Raw genomic sequence first — 25939 nt, 5'->3', positions numbered from 1 at the left:
TTCGCCATTGGCGCGCATACGAATAATATGATCGGTCATATTACCCGTATGCACGCCAATGGTGAATATAAATTTCTTAATTGTATGTCAAAAAATGTGCAATAACTACGTCTTAAGGCTATGGGTACATAATTCGCAAATATTTTACGTGTATCCCTACTTTTTCTGTCTTTACACGGCAAATTACGCGTAGTAAAATTCACACTGGTATGGATATGTAAACATTACTAGAATGTCATTCTACTTGAAAATGTCATTATTAATTTCAAGAGATGGGTTTTGAATGTTCTTGAATAACTGTTATTTTTATAATTGGAAATTATTAATTCAGTTAATAAATGTGATAATTTTTTCACTAACTATGTATTCAGTGATTGTAATAATTTATTTGTACAACAAAGACTAATACTCAATCGAGAAAAGAGGAAAAGTGGTAAAGTGATTTTTTAATAATATATTGTTATGGAACGCTTACAATTTTGAACATCTTTAACAACAAAATACTTGGATCACAGAATATATCCTGATGTATCTCTGCTTGGATCTTCCACAAATAATACACAATAAATAACTTTTTATTAAGTTCACGTCTTAAATCAATTATTTATCAAATACACTATATTTCAATAATATTTAATCAATAACTCAACATATTCCCGATGCAATGTCAAATAATTAAAATTGTCACTGATTGTCAGTGTCTGACTGAAAATATATGCTGACAATATTATATTCGGCTGAGTGCGTTGTAAGACAAAGATAGATTTGGAAAATATTACCACGGCATTGTGTTTATTTTTTTCGAATCCTGAAAAAACCAATAAATATTTTTGAAAAATTTAAACGCAGAATGAAAGACTAAATTATTACCGAGGGCCGAAAGTCCTTTAGAATAAATAAAAAGTTTATTTTGAATGATATATTTGAAATTAAAAATCACACTAAATTTTCTCTTAGTTTTTCACCCCTGTAACTTATTAAAATAAACATTATAGAAGTTCTCAGGGACTTTCGGCCCTCGCTAATAACGTGATCTTTCATTCTGCGTTTAAATTTTTCAAAAATACTTAACAGTTTTCTCAGGATTCGAAAAAAATTAATCCCCATTTGATTTGCTTTACAGCCGAAAATACGTACCGATCCTCTTAAAACCCACCAAAACCCACCAAATTTCATTTGCATCTCTCAACCGGTTTTAAACCAATAAATAAATCGTCAGTTTGGAAGAAAAAATTCAATATCTCGTATCTCGGAAACGAAGCATTTGCGGAAATACGATTATAAAGCAAACTTTCATTATTTTTTAATGCATAATTACCCCTCAAAATTTGTCGCACTTATTTAGAAACACCCTACACAGATGAGGAACATGGTTAGTTGTTAAAGTATCTAACTTTTGTATTATCCAACATAAGCGAATGAATCATAAAGCAGAATGTTAAGGAAACCTAAAGCTATAGTTGGGTTTTAATTTCAGTATTTTATAAATGCTAGAATATTCCACAGAGTATTGCGAACTTTCGAGAAAAAACACAGTTTGATTCGTACACCCGGTATACAATAAAAATGTACCTGGTTAGGAACAATATTACCATTGTTTATATAGGGATAGTTGGTCAACTCAATAGGAAAATTTGTTTGATTCAAATTGAGACAGTCACCAGATGTCCCCACAATTTCTGTCAGGGTCGCAACGTCAAAATGCATAGACACCAAGTTGGATACGATCCTATTCATAACACCCCAACTCGCATACATATTAAGAAAAATAAATATATATGGAAGAATATATTTAGAAATTGAATTAATGATGTCATGACATATATATGTTACCGTTAAAACCCGATTTCAGTTAAAACCCGAATTTACTAGGAAAAACTATTTTTAACTATGCGCCTTAGACAATTCTAGTTTTAACTAGTCAAAAGTAGATTTGACTGCCAAATTCAGTTAAAACTAAAAATTCCGAACACATTTCATTTAGAATAGTTTATACTAGTTCAAACTAGTTTTTACTGGAATTACTAGTGAATACCAGTTAAAATAGTTGCGAGAAGAGACAAAAATACGATTTGGCTTGTTCAGGATAGGGTTAGTGACGAAGGCGGCTGGTTGGTAACAAACTATAGTTCATTTTTTAAATAGGAGGAGTCAACTTAACAGACAGATTCACACCCAATAATGTCACTAGAAAAATAGCCAGATCCATCTTCTTTTTTGGTTGATCATATCGGCCTTCGACGGTAATCCATAAATATTATATTATACTCATACGACGCTGAAGAGTTCTAAAAACAACTGATTTTTATATAAAAGTAGACTAGTAATCTAAAAATTAAAGGAGTAACGCAGAAAATCGCAAGAAATCGGCGATATAACTTAATTAACCTATTAATTTTAAATGTCAGTGTCAAAATTTTATAAATGTCAAAATTTCATAGCTTAGTGGAGTAAGCTTGCTCGCGTTTGGACCAATTACAAGCAAGCATTTCGGCGCGGTAAATTTGAATTACTCCTCCTATTTAAAAAATGAGCTATAATGTGTGCAACTGTGGACTTTTCCGCATCGTTTTTATTGGTTATATTACACTACTGTGTATTATTCACCGTGAGTGATAATGTAGAATATCAGGTTGAGAGCAGAGATATAAGAACGTGGAAATAACGTTTTTTTGGAAAAGATTTTACAGAAGGAACAGAGCCAGAAGAAAGTAAGTCACTACAATGTTGCGACCAAAAGCATGTATAATAAATTAATAGCCGAAGTACAAGATGCGGAATAACTGTCTGCCAAGACATAATTGAAGCAGCTCACGTTGCTATGGGTCATGGAGGTTGAAATAGATTGAAGACTGAAACCGCCAGAAAATACGCAAATATGACAATTGATATGTTCAATAATTTTATGTCAATGTATAAAACCTGCTAACGGTAGAAGAGTACAGCGAAGATTGGTCTTGTGTCGAAACCTATATTTCATTCAGAAATGAATAGTCGCTGTTATATTCAGAAATGAAATAGGTAGATTTGATCGATATTCAACCACAAGAGGTTCCAATAATGGCCGTGAGTTCGTTGATGCAGTTATAAATGAGGTAATGTCATACTGGCCTGAGGCAAAATTAGTTCATGAAAAACCAAGGCACCGCTAGAGTCAAGGTTCAGTCGAACGAGCTAACCAAGTCGAGAAAATGTTAGCAGCTTGGGTGCAAAACAATAGCACAATAACGTGGTCAAAAGGACTGGCATTCTTTACGTTTATGATCTTGTCCAGTATTTTATGTTTTAGAAAAATTATTTGAAAACAACCGCGGTAGCAATTTATTTACTGATTTTTATTTGAATCTGGAAATAACTGAAAAATTTAGTAAAAACTTATTTTTGACTGAATTATGTTTAGTGTCAACTAGAATTAACTGAAAATATTTGATAGTTCTAGTTTTCACTAGTTAAAACAAGAATTGTCTAAAGCCCATAGTTAAACTAGTTTTTCCTAGTAAATTCGGGTTTTAACTGAAATCGGGTTTTTACGGTAACATATGTTATGTATAGTAGCATGACATCATTAATTCAATTTCTAAATATACTCTTTTATACAGTGAGCACGTAAAGATTGGAATAAATTCATTTTCTCGAGAATGGACGATTTGGGAAAAAAATCCCGAAACAGGTCAATTTTTATTTTTAAATTACGATCTTTTGGCATATATATCATACTAGTGACGTCACCCATCTGGGCGTGATGACGTCATCGATGATTTTCTTAAATGGGAATAGGGGTCGTGTCATAGCTCATTTGAAAGGTAATTTAATTCTCTATTCAGTAATATAAACAATTACATAACTATTTATACAGGGTGTCTAAAAAAAAATTTTAAATTAAATTTATTGACATAAAAAGAAGAATGCATGTAATTTTTATTTAGTCCAAAATACATTTTAATGTTCTTATAAAACAGAAAAAAAAATTATTTGAAAAATAATCATTGCTTTTCCCTTAAATTAAATGTTCAAACTGTCAAGAGGAAGGTGAGTGGCGGCTTTAATATTGAATTTAAGCAAAAAACGCTATTTATTTGTTAAATAAACATTCTTCCTGTTTTCTGATAGCAGTAAAATGTATTTTGAGTTAAATAAATTACACACATTCTTCTTTTTATGTCAATAAATTTAATTTAAAAAAAAGTTTTTTTGACACCCTGTATAAAAAATTATGTTAATGTTTATATTACTGAATAGAGAATTAAATTACCTTTCAAATAAGCTACCACACGACCCCTATTCTCATTTAAAAAAATTATAGATGACGTCATCACGCCCAGATGGGTGACGTCACTAGTATGACACATATGTCAAAAAGTCGCAATTTAAAAATAAAAATTGACCTGTTTCGGGATTTTTTTCCAAAATCGTCCATTCTCGAGAAAATGAATTTATTCCAACCTTTACGTGCTCACTGTATATTTATTTTTTGAAGTTATACTTCTTTACGATCGAGAGTGAAATTTTATAATACCGGGCGCATGCGCACACAGACAGTATGTAGTTTGTTGCTAATCTTTCAGGATATGTATGTATCAACGCTGTCAACGCAAATAAGTCATTAAAAAGATATATTAGTGTTTTTAGTAAATGTATTATTTATTATAATTTTTGTGTCTTTGGATTTGTCTTCCTCGGGAATAAGATATTTTATAATAATAGTAAGTATATTTAAAGTATTTTTGTATACTTCTCTTGGTCTATTAAATTTGTCAGTATGTATGAGAAATCTTGTAACCTGTCAAAGCAAATGGAATATAGCTCAGTGGTAGAGCGTGTGACTGGAGATCAAGAGGTCCCGGGTTCAAATCCCGGACGATTCATATTTTTTTTGGTATCGTTTTAATAAAAATTGTTAAAAGTGGTAGGTAAGAACGTTAGTTTAATATTTAAATAAAATACAAATAACGTGTTAAGTATATTTATTTCTTTGAAATTATACAATATTTCTTTGAAATTGTACAATAGAAGTATAACTTCTTACGTGCGTACAAAGTACACACACATCCTTTTTTAATATGTATGCGAGTTGGGGTGTTATGAATAGGATCGTATCCAACTTGCAGTCTATGAATTTTGACGTTACGATCCTGACAGAAATTGTGGGGACATCTGGTGACTGTCTCAATTTGAATCAAACATATTTACCTATTGGGTCAACCAACTATCTCCCTATATAAACAATGATATTACTACAGCGATATCGTTAAATAATAAGGCTATAACATATTAAAAAATTACTTAAATCGGACAACAGGTTTAGGAGATACGAGACATCAAAAATGGCCCATTTTTTTGGGGTGTCCGTTTTCTCTGACGCTCAGTGTATATTCACAATAAAACAGATAATGAAAAAAGCTGGGAATTTGATCGTGAGCTTCATCAGATGTTCATAGATTTTAAACACGCATTTGATAGAGTATGCAGGGCTAGACTGTGGACAACTATGCAGAAACTTAGCTTTCCTAAAAAACTAGCCACTTTGATGCGGATGCACATGGAACAGTTACTATGTAAGATGACCGTTGTACAATAATACACGGAGACATTCGGAATAAGCAATGGACTAAACCAGGGAGATTTATTTTCACCACAACTCCTCAACTTAGCTCTGGAGCACATAATCAGAAGTGCAAGAATCTAAAAACCGACTGCAGTATTTCATCGAGAAGGACCAAACTTACTGTTGGCATTTGCAGACAATATCGATCTTATAGGAAACACCTGATTAAGGATGAAGAAGACTTTCATCAGATTCGAGAAGGAAGCATGGAAAATGGGGCACCTAATCAATGAAAGTAAAACGAAATATACCTATGTATAGACGGAGAGCTAGAGCCGAAAAATCATCGTCATAAGTAATATGGAGTTTTTGTGGGAAATGTGTCCATTGTATATTGACAATTACGACCCCTTTCAGGCTGACATCTCAGTCGATACAGGAAGTAGCAATAAGGGATGAAAGGGGAAAGTTAGTGCAGTCATTAAAGGTTTTCACCTCCTATTTTGTTATACCTCCATCGATTTGCATGAAAATTGGTGACTAGTTAGATGTTAGTAAAATATTATTTTTATATTATTTCGATATTTAATTTAATTTTTTCTATCAATATAAACTGAATATGTCCAGAAACTGGGGGTGTCCAATAATGGGTACATTTGACATATTCGAATACACTTTTGCTAAATTTATATCGAAATAATATAAAAATAATATTTTAGTAACATACAATTAATTCATATGTTCTTTTTATCATCCGTAACTTCAGGCATATGCTCTTAAACAGACAAATCTTTGATCTTTAATAATTCAAAAAGTATTGATTTATTTTAATAACATGATATAACAAATTATACTTATAATTTGTCCCTCTATCGATATGTGGGGTTACACATGCCAAACTCCATATTACTTATGACGATGATTTTTCGGCTCTAGCTCTTAGACTGGTATATGAGCAGCAATAACCAAAACAGACAGGATCGGCCAGAACATCATCATCGATGACTTTAACTTTGAACGCGTTAGAGAATTTAAGTATCCTGGAACAACAATAACTGAAAACCATAACGAACCACAAGAAATAAACAATAGGATACAAGCCGGCTAATGGATATGAATGCTAAAATAGGCAAGGAGCCGCAGTTCTATGGCACAATAGGAAAACACTCACTGCACAATAAAACAAGCGAGAATGGGTAGTTTTGATAAATTTTGCCACCAGTAAAAACATAGTTATAAGTTCCACATGCCTCCCACATAAAGACATACACAAAATGACATGGATTTCACCAGATGGAACCACAACCAATCAAATTGACCATGTGCTGATAGACAAAAGGGCAGCCAGTAGTATCTCCGATTCAGAACTCGTCAATGATCGGCGGAAATGAGTTCAATTTTGTTACCTGGGGGTTTTTGGGGTCGCTGAAAACGAATATGACGTCAAAAGTGATCTCTGGAGTACCTGGTGCTCAGGATAACTACTGTGTACCTCGTCTTGTGGAGTTTTCGGCAAATTCATTAAAAATTAGTCAAAAATCATTACTTGGGGGGTTTTTGGGGCCGCTAACGACGAATATGACATCGGAAGTAATTTCCAGAGTACCTGTTGCACAGGGTACCTACTGTTTCTCTCGTCTTGTGGAGTTTTCGGCAAAAAATTTATTAAAAAATTAGTCAAAATTAATTACTCGGGATTTTTGGGGTCGCTAACGACGAATATAACATCGGAAGCGATCTCCGGAATACCTGGTGCCCAGGGTACCTACTTCTTATGGAGTTTTTGGCAAATTTATTAAAAAATTAGCCAAAAATCATTACTCGGGGTTTTTTGGGTCGCTGACGACGAATATGACATCGGAAGTGCTCTACAAAGTACTTGGTACCCAGGGTACCCACTGTTTACCTCGTTTTCTGGAATTTTTGGCAAATTCATTAAAAAAATAGTTAAAATTCATTACTTAGGGGTTTTTGGGGTATCTGACGACGAATATGATAACGGAAGTGCTCTCCGGCATACCTGGTGCCCAGGGTAATACCTACTGTTTATCTCGTAACTAATGATGTTTGACTATTTTTTTAATGAATTTGCCGAAAACTCCAGAAAACGAGATAAACAATAGGTAACCTGGGTACCAGGTACTCCGTAGATCACTTCCGATGTCATATTCGTCGTCAGCGACCCAAAAACCCTCCGAGTAATGATTTTTGGCTACTAATTTTTTAATGAATTTTAGTGACGAGGTAAACAGTAGGTACCCTTGGCAACAGGTACTCCGGAGATCACTTTTGACGTCATATTCTGATTTTTTTTTATTGTCTGTTTGAGATGCACTTTAGAATGCATTTTTTGTATACAGTTTTTCAATAAAATAAGAAGTCAATCTTTGAACACACTCAGTGATCAAAAGATACAAAGTTGGTTCACCGACCAATCGTAACAAAATCAAACAAATGAAATAGAGAATGTGGAAAAATCCCCTTACGAATTAACTCACACATCCACTATTTCGGGCTGGGAAAAATTTTCTGAATAGAATCAAAGATCCAAACACCAGTTCTCAGAAATGTGTTTCGCCTCTTGATATTCAACCTCTCATCTTTACCGATGAGCCCAGGGAGGTTGAAGAAGGCGAAACACATTTCTGAGAACTGGTGTTTGGATCTTTGATTCTATTCAGAAAATTTTTCCCAGCCCGAAATAGTGGATGTGTGAGTTAATTCGTAAGGGGATTTTTCCACATTCTCTATTTCATTTGTTTCAGTTTTTCAATATTATATCATGGCTCCGGTTCACAAAGTTTCCTGGCGCATTCACGAATCGAATGCAAAAAGAATTATTAAGGTGATACAGTAGCGATCAACAGGTAGCAAAAACGCGTCCCAAGATTGCGGCTGTAATTTTGAATATTTTTTCGGGATATTTGGCACACGTATTCGTAATATAATATAGAATGGCGGTACAGAGCCCAATTTGAAAAATATATTAATATGTGGAAATTACTCTGTAATTAAATACAATATTAAAAAAACGAGCCTGTACCGCCATTAAGAAGAACAAAAATACACTTTCTTCAAATAAACTTATTTATCCGATGCCTAGATTTTGTCATTTTGGAACTACTAAAATTTTTTATTGCATTAGTAGTTCCAAAATGACACAAAATCTAGGCATCGGATAAAAAAGTTTATTTGAAGAAAGTGTATTTTTTGTTCTTCTTAATGGCGGTACAGGCTCGTTTTTTTAATATTGTATTTAATTACAGAGTAATTTCCACATATTTATATATTTTTCAAATTGGGCTCTGTACCGCCATTCTTTATTATATTACGAATACGTGTGCCAAATATCTCGAAAAATATTCAAAATACAGCCGCAATCTTGGAACGCGTTTTCGCTACCTGTTGATCGCTACTGTTTCCTCTTAAGATCCGTCTTGTCCTTTTTTTTTTTCGGAGGTAAGACCGATTTTAGTGCTTTATTGCTTCGTTTAATGACTAAGTAGGAATGCTGTATTCTGTCTCCTCTAATCTTCAATCTCTACTCTGAAAGAATTTTTATCAAAGCTTTGCCCGAAACTGAAAAAGGTATTCTACCAAATGGGTACCGGCTAAACAACATCAGATAAGTAGATATACTATAGTATTTGCGTACAACTTAAAAGAAGTCCTTATGAAAAAAATCACATATTACAGTTAACAATATGGACTCAATATAAACGTAAAGAAGACAAAGCTTTCAATATAAACGTAAAGAAGACAAAGCTTATGATCATTAGCTAAAAAAAGATACCAGAAGGTCAACTCTACGTCAACCAAACCCCTGTAGAAAGAGTGGCTCACTACAACTATTTCGGCACCATAATAAATGAAGAATAGACCAACCACCAAGAGATACGGACACGCATCGGAAAAGCTAGATCCACCTTTCACCGATACTCTGGGCTAATTAGCAAAATACAAGGAAAAGTTATTTATGCTGAAATCGAATCTTATTATTGTATATATTAATAATATAGGTATGCAAAGTCCGCAGATAGTGTGCTACTTTTTTTATAAACAAAATGGCGCCGACAAATCGTATTTTTTACAATTATTGCTCTATAACTCCGAAGATTTTAACTTTACAACAAAAACACCCAAATAAAAATTCACCGCAATTAAATTCTGCATAGAGATATGTTTTTCACGATTTGCTCCGACGAAAATTTTCCTCGGAAAATGCGGGTTTTCCTAACAGAAACTCTAATTTTCAAATAAAGTTTTAGGTAAGTAATTATTAATCAATAATTAAATAACTTAGTGACATCAAAGCTTTTTTGGTATAGATTGTAATTCCAGAAGCCGGTGAAAATTAAACGAATATTTTAGCAACAATTCAATTGTTAATTAACAACTTACGATCGCAATAATAACCAAAATAATCATGATACATTGATCAAACTTATAAAGATTATAAAGATGAGATGCTTATTTAATATTTTATCGACAAAATATAAATTTTTCTTTTTTTTGCATAATCTTTAAATTTAAAAAAAAATAGTTATAACACCCTGATCTAATTAGTAAAGTACAAAGAAAGGTTATTTACCAGCAATTTTATTGCTGGAATCGAATTATTAGATCCTATGTATTATTAATATAGGTATGCAAAGTCCGCAGATAGTGTGCTACTTTTTTTATAAACAAAATGGTGCCGACAAATCGTATTTTTTTCAATTATTGCTCTATAACTCCGAAGATTTTAACTTTACACCAAAAACACTCGAATAAAAATTCACCCCAATTTAATTCTACATAGTTTTTCCCGATTTGCTCCGACGAAAATTTTCCTCGGAAAATGTGGGTTTTCCCAACAAAATCTCGAATTTTCAAATAAATTTTTTGGGCCAGTAATTATTTATCAATAATTATATAGCTTGGTGACATAAAATCTTTCTTGGTATAGATTATAAATTCAGAAGCCGGTGAAAATGAAACGAATATTTTAGCAACAATTCCATTGTTAATTAACAATTTACAGTCGCAATGACAACCAAAATAATCATGAGACATTGATCAAACTTAGAAAGATTATAAAGGTGTGATGCCTATATAATATTTTGTCGACAAAATATAAATTTTTCATTTTTTTGCATAATCTTTAATGTTTAAAAAAATTGTTATAAACAAATTAACATTTCTCAGAAATTGTTTATTATATTCTAATTTTAAAAAATACTTAAAATGTGTATTTCATAGTTCTTGAAAATTTTCAAGCATTTTCATGCATGAATGAACATTTCCAACCATTTGCAAAAAAGTTATGATACAGCAAAGTAAATATACGATTTCTCCGTTGTTTATAATTTGTTTTAATTGTTTCAAAGCTTAAAAGTTAGTCTATGGTACAATCTAATTACTCACAAACAATGTCAAAAATTAGTGCAATGGTTATATTTTAATCAAAGATTAAAAATACTTTTTTTTGTAATTTTTAGCGCAAAAGTCTGACACAGAGTCGGATCTAAAATGTTCACTCGAAGCGACTGACACGCAGCATACATTATTTATTAAAAGTGTACGTCACGCGGCCGGTCGTCGCTCCGAGTGAAAATTTTAGCTACAGTACTGTTTTAGTCCTACTTTCGTGCGTGTAAATTACAAAAAATATATTTATAATCTTTAATTAAAATATAACCATTAAACTGATAATTGATATTTTTTTGTAAATAATTAGCTTGTACTTTAAACTCACTTCTACACTTTGAAAGAATTAAAAAAAAATTATAAACACCGTAGTAATCGTATGCTTACTTTGCTGTTTCATAACTTTTTTGCAAATGGTTGCAAAAAAGTTTTAAAGCATTCATTTTCAAGATATTTGAAATGCGCATTTTAGCTACTTTTTAAAATTATAATATAATAAAAACTTTCTGAGAAACGTTAACTTGTTTATAACTATTTTTTTTTAACATTTAAAGATTATGCAAAAAAATAAAAAATTTATATTTTGTCGACAAAATGTTAAATAGGCATCTCATCTTTATAAGATTTCAAAGTTTGATCAGTGTATCATAATTATTTTGGTTATTATTGCGACCGTAAATTATTAATTAACAATTGAATTGTTGCTAAAGTATTCGTTTAATTTTCACCAGCTTCTGGAACTACAATCTAAACAAAGAAGGCTGTTAAGTCACCAAATTATTTAATTATTGGTAGATAATTACTTATCTAAAACTTTATTTAACCCGGGAAAACCCGCATTTTCCGAGGAAAGTTTTCGTCGGAGCAGATCGGGAAAAACACGTCTCTATGCAGAATTTAATCACGGTGAATTTTTATTTGGGTGTTTTTGTTGTAAAGTTAAAATCTTCGGAGTTATAGAGCAATAATTGAAAAAAACACGATTTTCGGGCGCCATTTTGTTAATAAAAAAAGTAGCACACTATCTGAGGACTTTGCATACCTATGTTATTAATATATAGGATCTTATAATTCGATTCCAGCAATAAAATTGCTGGTAAATAACTTTTCCCAAAAATGGCCTATTCTCCGATAATCAGCCCAGACTACGAATGTATATCCAGCAATAGGCAAAATGCATATTCAACATAGAAAAAAAATTCAGTCAGTATCATAGTCAATTAGACCTGTATACCGCGTACCAAAAAAAAAAGTTGATTAATAGCAAGCTGAAAATTTGTTAAAAGCTTAACGGTGTCTACTCAGACAAACTTGGATGTACGGGAATACTGGAACAGGGGAAGTTTTAATTGTGGAACAGGTTAAAAATTTGGAACGTCAGACTACGAAAACGTTCCATGTATTTTGTCGGACAGAACTTCCAATTGATTTGTTACCATTTCATTAAACTCATGCAAAAATCAGACTGGTGTTTGTCACTAACTGGACATTTTAATGAGTGGAACATGACAAATGACAGGAATCATATATTGGTTTGTAATAGCAGTCTGATTTTTGCATGAGAGTTTAATGAAAGGGTAACAAATCAATTGGATGTTCTGTCCGACAAAATACATGGGACGTTTTCGTAATCTGACCAAATTTTTAAACTGTTCCACAATTAAAACTTCCCCTGTTCCAGTGTTCCCATACATCAAAGTGTGTCCGATTAGACACCGTTAGGCTATTAATAAATTTTCAGCTTGCTATTAATCAACTTTTTTTGGTAGATACGCGAGATCCAGGTCTAAATTATTTAAGCACTATGTACACTTACCTGTTTTAGCACCACTACAGGATTTTTATGCTTCAACTCGTTTAAATTATTTATAACATCTTTGAATATTCGTCTATTCCTAGACCGAAGCAGAAAGTTTTGTATTATAATGGCCGCTTTCTTCTTAAATGTCTCATCGATACTTCTGGTATATAACTTACATATTGACGTGATTTTCTGGGCCAAGTCATTACACTCTGTTGCCACCTGATGTATTTGCGAATTATTTCTGACGGGAATGTACGGTGTTAAATAAATTTCGTGGTTTTCTTGTAATATTCGGAAAGTGTCACTTTGAAATAAGTTTGACATTTCGATAATTGCCACTGAGAATTTTTAATCTTAAACAGCCCCTAGATAGTTAAGCTTCGTGATCAATATCTTGCACAATCTTTTTTGCAGTCATACTAGAGGCCTGTGGATCATATTAGAATATGACGTAAGATGTTTGTGTCAGATAAACTGATGTTTATTGTGCAATTTGTGTAAATATCGCATCGTTTATGGACATATTACGCACTATAGGGCATTCCAACATGCTTTCAAAATTAAATTAATATGGCCTGGGAGGCAAACATAAATGTTATTCTGTTAGTTCTTATGGTGTTTTAGATCATTTTAGTTGCGTTTATTTGTAATTTTGTTTTGTACAAGAATTAATTTAACATTTTCATTGGAAAAGTCGATTTAAAAAGATAATAATATGCCTTATTGCTGTTTTGTTTTGGTGTGAAATGCGAAATAATCGTCATAAAGTTCAGTTTTATCGGTTACCATCAGTGCTACATTTTAAGCATAAAACCAACTAAATGAGTTATTATCTGATAAACAAAAACAATGGTTACTTAAGGCTTACATACTTACATCAAAGAAACGTGAAACGTAAATTACGTTTCATGGAAATAAAACACTGCTAAACATATATACGCCCGGCCATTTATGAAACTCTCCGAAATTAAAAATGTGTCATGAGCATGAATCACACTCGTTTCATTGGTAGGCGGACTTTGAGATTTGTTTTGCAGTGTTTTATTTTCATGAAACATGTTTTACGTTTCATGTTTCATGTTTTTCGTTTCATGTTTCTTTGGTGTGCGGCTTGCCTAAGAAGTAACGACAGTTACTCAAGGCTATGGGTACATAATTCGCAAATATTTTACGGCTATCCCTACCTTTTCTGTCTTTACATGGCAAATTACGTGTAGTAAAATTCACACTGGTATGGATATGTAAATAATAGGTTTGTTCTAGCATCAGTTTCAAACGGTTTGAAACTATCAGAAGCATGCGCATCTGTTTAATTGCGTTCAAGCACACAAATTACTAGTTTGAAACTACTAGTCGGGCGTTCTAACTTCTAACAAGAGTAAATTTTGATTTGGAAACTGGCTTAACAGGGTCAAAAGAGTTTGCGGATTTTGTTCGAAATTTCAGTTTGCACTTGCGCAGTGGAATTATTTGTTTACCGTTTACACATTTTAAATCAAAGTGATATGTTTTGATTATGTTACGTACCATTATTTACGTTTATAACATTAGTTTTCAATGTTTACCATAAATCTTGGAAATTTGTATACTTATAAAAAAATGTATTTTTAATCTAACCTAAAAATTATAAATAAAAACAAATAATTTGACGTTGGTATTTACTCCGATAAAAAAGCGTTCTAGCAAAAAACAGTTTGTTGTTTGTGGATTGAACATGCGCAGTAAAGCCGTACAATAATCTGGTGCCAAACCATACAAAACTACATGCTAGAACAAACCTATAGAATGTAATTCTACTTCATAATGTCATAACTAACTTAAAGAGGTGGCTTTTGAATGTTCTTTTGAATGTGGATAACTGTTATTTTTTATATAATTGCAAATTATTAATTCAGTTAATAAGTATGATAATTTTTTCACTAACTATGTATTCAGTGATTGTAATAGTTTATATGTACCTACAATAAAAACTAATACTCAATCGAGAAAAGAGGAAAAGTGTTAAGGTGATTTTTTAATAATATATTGTTACTATGGAACGCTTACAGTTTTGAACATCTTTAGCAACAAAATACTTGGATCACAGAATATACAGTGATGAGCGTGCTAATAACCGGCAAAATAGCGCAAAAGATGGAAAACATACTAAATTGTGAGATAAAAAGAAATAAAACTAGTAGAGTTGTTAAATTTAGCGATAGTAACATATAAATTGACATTATATTGATTGTTTCCCACCTTTATCAGAGGATAATGTCAAGTTAAACTGTCACTGTGACAGTGGCATTTCTCAAATTCGTTCGATACGTCTTAAGGTGGGAAACAATCAATATAATGTCAATCTATAAGTTACTATCGCTAAATTTAACACCTCCACTAGGTTCATCTCTTTTTATCTCACAACTTAATATGTTTTTTATCTTTTGCGTTATTTTGCCGGTTATTAGTGTATTTTGATGTATTCTCTGCTTTTATCTTCCATAAATAATACACAATAAATAACTTTTTATAAAGTTCACGTCTTAAATCAATTATTTATCAAATACACTATATATCAATATTATTTAATCAACAACTCAAAATATTCCCGATTCGTGTTAAATATTTAAAATTGTCACTGATTGTCAGTGTCTGACTGACATTATCCTGACAATATTCTATTCTACTGAGTGCGTTGTATGACAAAGATAGATTTGAAAAATATTACCACGGACATTGTGTTCATTTTTTTCGAATCCTGAAAAGTCAATAAATATTTTTGAAAAATGTAAACGCAGAATGAAAGACTAAATTATTACCGAGGGCCGAAAGTCCCTTAGAATAAATAAAAAGTTTATTTTTAATGAGCTATTTGAAATTAAAAATAACACTAAATTTTCGCTTAGTTTTTCACCCCTGCAACTTATTAAAATAAACATTATAGAAGTTCTCAGGGACTTTCGGCACTCGCTAATAACGTAATCTTTCATTCTGCGTTTAAATTTTTCAAAAATACGTATTAGTTTTCTCAGGATTCGAAAAAAATGAATCCCCATTTAAACAGCATTGCAGCCGAAAATACGTACCGATCCTCTTAACGTTTTCGACAAAAATGGTAAGAACTTAAATTGTTGCAAATGCGATTTCCTTTTTTCGTGCGGTCGATATTTTCCGAATTAATGAGGAAAATACTAACAAAGCATAATTATCCAGTTATTTCGTGTATTAACTATACGACATAAATATACATAAATAAAAATGAAGAGAATTATATTTTTTATAATTCTCTTTTTTCTATAATTTTTTTTTGCTATAACCAACGTTTAAGTCGTACACTTACGGTAAAAGTGCAGAGCAATATGAAATGATATTTTCAAGACTCTTACCAAAGATGCCTGCTTTCGATTTTTTTTATGTTATTCACAGGAGGTCAGGAGGACAGATGTCTATACAGTAACCGCCAAGCTACTAGACACACGGGCACATTGAGCTAATGCAATCCTGGACACTTCACTTGTTGCACTGTTTACTTTTATACCGAGAAGTACACAGATTGATCCTACATAGAAAGGTCCCTTCACGTAAAAAAAGAAGTGTTAAGTTGGAGAATATTCGACATTGAATAACCTAGAAATGTCTAGTGACGTCTAGAACGTCGGAAAATGTATATCAAACAGGAGTTGACAGCTTATAGAACAGTTGTATTTAAAGTTTATAGGTGTCATTGTTATTGTTGTCATGTGTTAAAGTTGTAAAAGTTATAAAATACATGACATGCATGGGATGACATGACAGACATGAAAATCACTTGTGAGAACGGGCCGGATTATCCCATAAGCCTAGGAACACGACAGCCTAGACGTGTCTACTAGCGCAGCGTTTACTGTATAGACAAAGTTTCTTATTCGCTTTCATTTTCGTTATGATATGAATCTGTAATCCTAGACAAAGGTGTTATCAGCCTAGGTAGATGTTACTGTTCTATCACTCCTCTTTTTGTAGGGTTTGAGGCCGGAAAAATACTTAAACTATCGTCTTTACTCACAACAAAAACTCATCTTGTCGTTGAAATTACAGAGAACACTATCTTTAAGACTTATTCGTGGAGCATGCCATGAACGTATCCTGAACTTACCCAGAGAGAGATCGCTTACGCATTACATTTTCGGAGGGAAATATTCGACCTTATTTAACGTCCAATTTTGTAATGCGCAGGCTTTCTCCCTCTGGGTACGTTCGGGGTACACAGCGCGAATAGACCTAAAGATAATATTATAAAAACTAACAAAAAGTTACAAAAGGTCTCCAAACACACAAGAAACAACAAAAAACATTTTTCCTGTGACTAATACTAATACTAATTTTATTTTCTAGGGCCTAAACCGCTAAATATATTCTTGAAAGCTATACCTTATCGGTTAGCTTTTGGCTTTGTAGCAGCTTTTGTAGTATTTATAACACCAATTTTAGTACCTGATGCTTCAAATGGCCTACCATTTTATTATGTAATATTATTGTTTGCCTGCTACGCTCTTCACCAGGTAAGATAGATGTTTTATTAATGTACATGATGAATGTTGGATTTTTTCAACATTAACACGTTGACGGACAGTGCATCAAATGTATAAGCAAGTGTTGTGCCACTATATGTATTTTGCAAAGTAGAATAGGGAAAAATGCAACGTCTGTAGACGTTGTGTCACATTACATCAATGGAAATTAGACGTCTAGAGAGGTTCTGTCCGTCAACGTGTTAAGGAAGAATTTTCACTTGTTTTGAATCTCGTTGGAAGCTAGGAATAACTCTTTTCACAAATAAACTTTATTACACTAACACAAACTTTTGGTATTAAAGTAATAATTTATGTGGGATCGGACACAAGCCCAACTTCCCATTTTAATCTTCTTTTATTATTATATTAACAAAACCTTAGTAATGAACTTTCTTTTTTTTTGAATAATACGCCTTTGTGTAAACTTCGAATCATAGAACATAAAACGTATAAAAACTTTGTAACTTGTACACAAGGCACAAACCACTAAACAAAATATTTTTAATAAAGTATAGTTTTACTATAGGTCGCCTGATCAGAAAACGTATAGCCAAATTGATCACATACTAATTAACAAAAGAAAACAGTCATCAATGAAGGACGTGAGAACATTCAGAGGTGCGTGTGCGGATTCAGACCACTATATGGTCACAGCCACCATAAGACAAAAAGTTAAAATCCTAACTAAACAGAAAAATCAACAGAAAAAATGGAATGTCAATAAATTGCAGAATGCAGATATTAGAAAAAAATATGAAGAAGAAGTAACAGTGCAAATAAGAGAGAAATATAAAGCAGAGGACATCAAATCAGAATGGGACATGATCAAAAAGTCAATAGAAGAAGCTGCAAAAAAGCAGGTAGGCAAACACCAGAAGAAAACAAAAAACGAATGGTATAACAACGAATGTAAAGAACTAGCAGCAAAAAAGGTGCAAGCAAGAATTAAATGGCTGAGAACGGATAAAGAGGAAGACAGAGAAAGTTATGAAAAATTAACTAAATTTTTTTATTTCATTAGTAGGTAGTTCCAAAATGACACAAAATCTAGGCATCGGATAAAAAAGTTTATTTGAAGAAAGTGTATTTTTTTGGTTTTCTTAATGGCGGCACAGGCTCGATTTTTTTTAATATTGTATTTAATTACAGAGTAATTTCCACATATTAATATATTTTTCAAATTGGGCTCTGTACCGCCATTCTTTATTATATTACGAATACGTGTGCCAAATATCTCGAAAAAATATTCAAAATTACAGCCGCAATCTTGGAACGCCTTTTCGCTACCTGTTGATCACTACTGTTTCCCCTTAATGAATGATTTTCTATTAATGAACGATTTCGCTCTGTGATTGGCAGTGGCCTGTGGTGTAGGCAACCAAACATATACCTATTTATATTCCCACTTAAAAGACTAGGTGGCTGGAAATCGACTGTTGTAGCAGAAGGTTATATAGACAATTATATGCAGCATAAACTTGAGACGGCTGAAAAACTCTTGGGAAAAATACCACTAAAGCTTGTCAAAGTACTTCCTTCAGCACCACCGCTTCTTCATCTATCACAGAATTTACAGAGGTCCAAGAAGACTTAAATATAAATTTGTCAAAATGCTATACAGCACATAATCATTTATCAATACCTTCCTTTAATTTCAGTAATTGTACTATTTCGAATATTAATGTTTACAATAATCCGCTCACGTGTTAAAATATCTCAATTGTTAATCGCCCTTATTAATACCCTTGTTGGTTAAATAACTATTATACATTGTAAATCATGATTCAGGAGTGATCCTTGTAACAGTTAACATGTCTTGGTTTGTTTATTTCTAGTGCATCTTGATTGTGATTGTAGTATAGAATGACAATTGTAATTTTACCACTTGACATTGTGAAAGTATGCAACTACCTGTCAGCGAATACGTCATTTTATGTGTACCAAATATAATAATTACGGGCGTACGTTGTTTTGTCACTTGCAATTTAATGAGATAGACAGTGCATTTAAGGACGGACGTCGTATACATCCAAATCTGTTTGTCAGATATAAATATGTTCTTAAATTTTTCGTTTAAAATTATTTTAATTAATTTTAGGTGTGCGTGTATTGCATGTTTGTTGCACAAATGGCATTTTTTGCCAAAATCAGTGACAGTGCAGTCGGAGGAACGTATATGACGTTACTAAATACTCTTACGAATCTTGGAGGTAATTGGCCGACTATGCTTGCCCTCTATTGGGTTGATCCGTTGACTTGGAAACGGTGTGAAGGAGGAGCTGAGAGTGTAGACAATATATGTAGGAATAACGTAGAAAAAGTAGTAAGTAGAAATAAACCGATTTTTTAATACATTACACACCTAAGCACCAAAATTAACGCACCACCTTAAAAATGGGATATTTTTTATTTCTTGTATTTCCTAAACCTGTTGTCCGAGTTTAGTGATTTTTTTAATATATTATAGAATTCTTATAGAATTGTTCAAGAATACCGATGTAATAATATTGTTGCTAAACAGATAAGTGTCATTGTATACCGGTAACAATGATAGTGTGTTTTTTCCTCAAAGTTTGGAACACCCTGTGGAAAATTCTGGAGTATATAAAATATTAAAATTAAAACTCAACTGTAGCCTTAGGCTTTCTTAACATTATGCTTTTTGATTCATTTGCTTATGTTGGATAATAAAAAAGTTAGGTACTTTAACAACTAGCAACGTTCTTCATCAATACAGGGTGTTTTTAAATAAGTGCGACAAACTTTAAGGAGTAATTCTGCATAAAAAAATAATGACCGTTTGCTTTATAATTATATGTCCGCAAATGCTTCGTTACGGAATGTTGAATTTTATCTTGCAAACTGACGATTTATTTATTGCTCTAAAACCGGTTGAGATATGCAAATGCAATTTGGTAGGTTTTAAGAGGTAGTTATTGCGCATTTTTTGGCATACAATTAAGAATTTTATATTCACCATTGACGTGCATATGGGTAATATGACCGGTATGCACGCCAATGGTGAATATAAAATTCTTAATTGTATGTCAAAAAATGCGCAATAACTACCTCTTAAAACCTACTAAATTTTATTTGCATATCTCAACTGGTTTTAGAGCAATAAATAAATCGTCCGTTCGTAAGAAAAAATTCAACATCCCGTATCTCGGAAACGAAGCATTTGGGGACATATGTTTATAAAGTAAATGGTCATTATTTCTGTACAATAAATATATTATACACGTCTCACTAAAATAATTAGTTACGCCCCTGTACCACTGATTTCGTAAAACTCAAGTAGTATTATGTAGACCTTGTCTGGAAATATCAGGTTATTTGTTTACACTTACATTTTCGTTTCTCGTTTTTCAACTCCGACCCCTAGCCTCTGGCAGATCGTCAATGGTTACCAAACTGTAATCATCTCTCTTCTATCGACTCTCCCGCCATTCGTTTTTTACCGCTTAGATTATTCAGTTTGCTCAGTATTACCAACGATAATTTATTTAGCGTATTATTGAGTGCCTTACAAATATTATGGTTCTGCAAATGGATTATGGCATTCAATCAGAGCTCTGATGTCGACGTCAACAAGGAATAAACTGTAAGTGTTGACCTCTACATATATGTGAACATAACTTATTAACCGTGATACTGTATGCATTTTGAACCATATACCTCTCATAGCAAATATTCTGTGTGCCATTTATGCAGATAACACTTTAAATACATTTGAAAAATCGTATACCTATTCTTAACCAGCTATACCTATGGAAATGAAATATATTTCTGTAACCGTACAATTACAGGTTACCCATTGTTGAGGGTACTTCACGTATTGCCTTAACAATTTCTTCATGTAGAATTACCCCTTAAAGTTTGTCGCACTTATTTAGAAACACCCTGTATTGATGAATAACATGGCTAGTTGTTAAAGTACCAAACTTTTTTATTATCCCACACAAGCGAATGAATCGAAAAGCAAAATGTTAAGAAAGCCTAAGGCTACAGTTAAGTTTTAATTTCAATATTTTATGTACGCTAGAATATTCCACACGATGTTCCAAACTTTCAGGAAAAAAAACACACTATCATTGTTACACTCGGTATACAATGACACTTACCTGTTTAGCAATAATATTATTACATCGATATTCTGGAAGAATAAAGCAATATACTAAAAAATCACTCAAATCGGACAACAGGCTTAGGAAATACGAGACATCAAAAATGTTCCATTTTTAACGTGGTGCGTTAATTTTGATGCTTAGTGTATAATAGGGTGTAACAAAAAGGGAATTCTAAATTAAATCTCATCTGCGACCAAAAATAGTTCGATTGAACCTAACTTACCATAGTCCAAATTTGTACATAATAGTTATTTATGTATCAAGGGCATTAAATAGATGTCTATACCCTAAGGGCGACAAGCTTATAAACTCGAGGGCCTCTGACCCGAGAGTTTATATGTCCCCCGAGGGTATGAACATCTAATAATGTACGTGGTGTATACAAAACTTTATGTCATACCGGTTCATTGCATCAATTAAAGTTCTAATTTTATTTTATATTAATTAGAAGTAATGTATCGCAGTAGCTACTTAGTACCGTTACTAGAAAAGTGATGCAACAAAAGAGTAAATGAATTAAAAATGTATAAACATTTTCAATTTCTTTGCAACACGAAAATGCAGCAGCTGCATAATACTCTGGTTAAATCGGAGACTGCAGGAAGAGTCTATACCGGTTTCGGAGGTTTTTTCCCCTCATCAGTAGTTCCATATCCTCTTCTCTCCGATGGGATGTCGTGAGACTACTGATGAGGGGGAAAAAACTCCGAAACCGGTATAGACTCTTCCTGCACTCTCCGATTTAACCAGAGTATTATGCAGCTGCTGCATTTTCATGTTGCAAAGAAATTGAAAATGTTTATAATACATTTTTAATTCATTTACTCTTTTGTTGAGTACTAAGGAATCTTTCTTGTTGGAACTTTTACCACGCTGAGCAGATGGGTTGTGAATTATTTAAAATTCTCTCATCTTAATTTCCTCGGCATCCTGTTTGATTTATAAATTTTAAAAATCTCAGGAGGTGTAACCAAAGAAAGTGTTCCACCTGTTGTCAATCTGGTGGTATGGGAACGATATTTATTGTCGTTTTCTGTGCTACTTCGATTGATAACTTATTTTGTCTTTCGGTAGATGGCTCTAGTGCATCCGTGACATTTCTTTCTTTGCAATTCGGAAAGGCCCAAAGTATGATGCCTGGGGAAATCGGAGAGAAGAGGATATGGTACTACTGATGAGGGGTAAAAACCTCCGAAAGACTCTTCCTGTACTCTCCGATTTAACCAGAGTATTATGCAGCTGCTGCATTTTCGTGTTGCAAAGAAATTGAACATATTTATACATTTTTAAGTAATCCCAGTTGAACAAAAGGGGTAATATTTTGCCTGTTGATGATTACTTACGTGAGCATTTGAAAAATTCCACTTTCAAAACGGTATAAAAACGTTTAGATTATATTTTAAATGTTATAAAAGTTAAAATTAAAACGACAATCAAGCCTATTCTGTAACTCATTTCGATGATAGAAGTCAGTAAAATCGAATAGAAGTGGCTAAGTCGAATAGAAATAGTCCAAATCCGTATTCCATAACTACTTCGGAATCTCTACAATCGTAATAGTGAATAGAAATCACTTCGACAGCATTTACCCTGTCGAGGTGAGATTTCGATTATCGGAATTGTGGTTGACGCAAGCGCATTTTGTTTTGTTTTGACGTTATATTTTATATATAAAAATAATTGATTACTACTTATTTATAATTATTTATAGTATTTCTACCTTTTTTTTTAGCTGCTTCATTTTTAGTCTGTGGTTTTATTTGTTTAGATAATTATATATTTAATTTAGACATGTTGTAGGACCTAACCTTATTTATTTGCTATGTGACATCTGAATGTTTGCCGCTCGCAGTGTTGCCATACTGTTTTTGCTTTTATTTCTTTCAATGGTATAATGTACGAGAATAGCATACAATAGACTTCTTATGCGTTGATTGATAATATATTTGTATATTATACCAGTATACCTACTTGTATATTTATCAGTCAACGCTCATAGTCTGAACAAATTATAGAAAAGTTGCCATTTTTGGGAAAAGTTGTTTAGCAGTTATTTCAGCTGGAGTCGAATCTTAAAGATTGCATATTATTAGTAATATCAATTTTAAATAATTTATTTAAACAAAATCCGTTCCAACAAAATATGATCGTCATCGGATCGTCCTTCCCACTTTTCCAACAAGAATTGTGATCTTGTAGTGACGGTTTCGTGATGACCATTTCAGTAATAATTTTTTTTTCATTTTTTTTTCATAAGTTTTTCATTGATTGTCATTTGTTTCGAGCTTCTGTCATGTGTCACATAATAATTAATATATCTACGGCATACGTCTTTGGTTTTTAAAATCCATAAGGAAAAATTTCCCGTAACTCGCTGTATACCATTAATTACAAAAATTGAAGAAAGACTTCTGTGTAAAAGGTATATTTATTAAAACCCCAATAAAGGGCTACATTAAAAGACAGAACGTTTTCGCTCTAAAGAGAGCATCATCAGTGTTCTAAGCAAGCTTTACATGCTAAGCCACCAAAAATACATAGGTTAAAACCCTTAAAACGCCGACCAAAAGTTTTACATTGGCGTGTATTATGTTAAACCCTGGCGATGGGTGAAAATGAAAAAGATATACCTCACAGCATTATATGACTCTACCACTTGTATGTGGGTGGTTGAGTTGATTTCTCTGTCTTCACAAAGAGAAAGGTGAAAGTCAACTAATTACAGGTGACAGGTAAGAAACCTGTCTTAGTAAGGTTTTACACAGCAGTCTTTCTTCAATCTTTGGTTTTTATCATTGGATATACCAACAAACATATACATATTGATAGATAAATCAGTTATCAGTCAGGTAACCGTTCCAACATCAGTTTCCAAATTACCGTCATCGGACGATAACTGGGCGACACAATTACGAACATGCGCACAACAAACGGTACAAGTAGTTTCGTGACGGTTTCTGGACCGTCCAAAAGTTCATGTTAGAACAAACCTAATAACATCAACTTAAATATCTTTGATTTAAAACGCCCGGTTTCATAATCAACTTAAAGTGAACATTAACAACTAAAGTTCACTTTAAAGTTGACATTTACCCGTATGAATTGCATTGATAAAGGTACCAACTTAAAATTTAAAGTCCACTTTAACTGATTATAAAACCGAGCGTTAAAAGCATGTATACTTCTTATAATATTCACTTTCACTTATCTTTTTATTTATCAGTTTATCTTCTTTTTTATATCAATTTTAATTAACTCTAATTTAAAACCATTTATTATCTTTTGAGCTTTTTGCATCCAGTATTTACACTAATATTTTATTTACTTTTCAAAACTTGAGGAGAGTATGAAGAAGGTATGAAAACATTGAGGATATGGCAACGGTGGCATATTTCGAGTAACAACCAGGTCACAGAACACTGGTTAATGCGCGGTTGCCGCCTCCTCAGAACCGCGTGAAATAGAAGTCAGAGATTTCGATTACGATATGAGTTACAGAATACCAATCCAAACACAAAAATGACGCGATAGATATCAAACATTCCGATTTTGGGTAATTACGATTCGACTTGGTCATTTCTATTCGATTTGTTAAAAGTTACAGAATAGGGCTGAATGTCGATGATTTAAGATTTAACCGTAAGGTGTATGCAATTTTTTTCGTTTATGGTCTTCAAATATTCAAAGTAGATGGTACTTTTGTAGCTATCCACTTGAAGTGGGAAATAGGTATGAGACATTCTCTGGTCGTCTGTGTGTACCGGGTGTCCCAATAATAATGGCTCTCGGCCATATCTCAGGAACCGTTTATAGTACAGCTTTGGGAAAAAAAAATTTATAACAAAAGTTACCTCGAGAAAAGCCTGGAAATTATTTTCATATTTGTAAGTCCACCGCTAGAGGGCGTAATTGAATGTCAAAAATTTAAAAATCAAAATTTTACAAAATTTACATAATGAAAGGGCACTGAAAATCCAATCATCGTATTCTTCGCAAAATTCTGCGAATATTTGATTTCACAAGTGTAACTCTACCTTTGTAAATAAGAGGTGGGGGTGAGTGGGAACCTTGTTAGGAAAAATGGCTGTAAGTTCGGTTCTGCTTAATCGATTTTTGCAAACTTGGTCTCGTTGAAAACAGATCTTTCTCGTTAATGTAAGATTTATAATTACGAAACAGCGTAATAAGTAATATGCCAGCTAGGGGGCGCTATTTTATGTTTTTCAGAAATCTAGTTTTCTTTGGAAAATATTAAATACAAGTATGCACTTTTAACCCTGTATTACAAAATTAGACCAAATTATCAACAGAATATCGAAAACCGCATGTCGATACCTTTTTTCTATCTCGAGATATCTTAAGAAACGTGTTAATTTTTAAACATAACTGATGATGTCTCCTGTAAACGAAGTTACGGAAATCAAAGTGGAAACAAGTAGTGTGCTGTGGAAAAAAATTAAAGCGTGACACTTGCGGAATGCCGACAGAAGTGAATACTTATTATAGATTCGATTATATT

General features: G+C 32.6%; 1 protein-coding gene across 3 annotated transcripts in view; it reads left to right on the top strand.

Moving 5' to 3' along the window:
• LOC126883570 (acetyl-coenzyme A transporter 1) overlaps positions 1–25939 on the top strand; it is a 122219-nt gene that overhangs the window by 73403 nt on the left and 22877 nt on the right. For all 3 annotated transcript variants that reach the window (XR_007697713.1, XM_050649216.1, XM_050649226.1), the window contains 2 exons: positions 17112–17278; positions 19389–19613. Coding sequence is in view for 2 of the 3 variants with exons in the window: in XM_050649216.1 (XP_050505173.1) it covers positions 17112–17278; positions 19389–19613 (392 nt within the window). In the remaining variant the exon portion in view is untranslated. The remainder of the gene's footprint in view (positions 1–17111; positions 17279–19388; positions 19614–25939) is intronic.

This window comes from Diabrotica virgifera, chromosome 1 (assembly GCF_917563875.1).
Source record: "Diabrotica virgifera virgifera chromosome 1, PGI_DIABVI_V3a".
In the NCBI taxonomy this organism is placed as follows: domain Eukaryota; kingdom Metazoa; phylum Arthropoda; class Insecta; order Coleoptera; family Chrysomelidae; genus Diabrotica; species Diabrotica virgifera.
The sequence above is the reverse complement of the archived record's forward strand: the minus strand, read 5'-3'. Positions and strand labels throughout refer to the sequence as shown.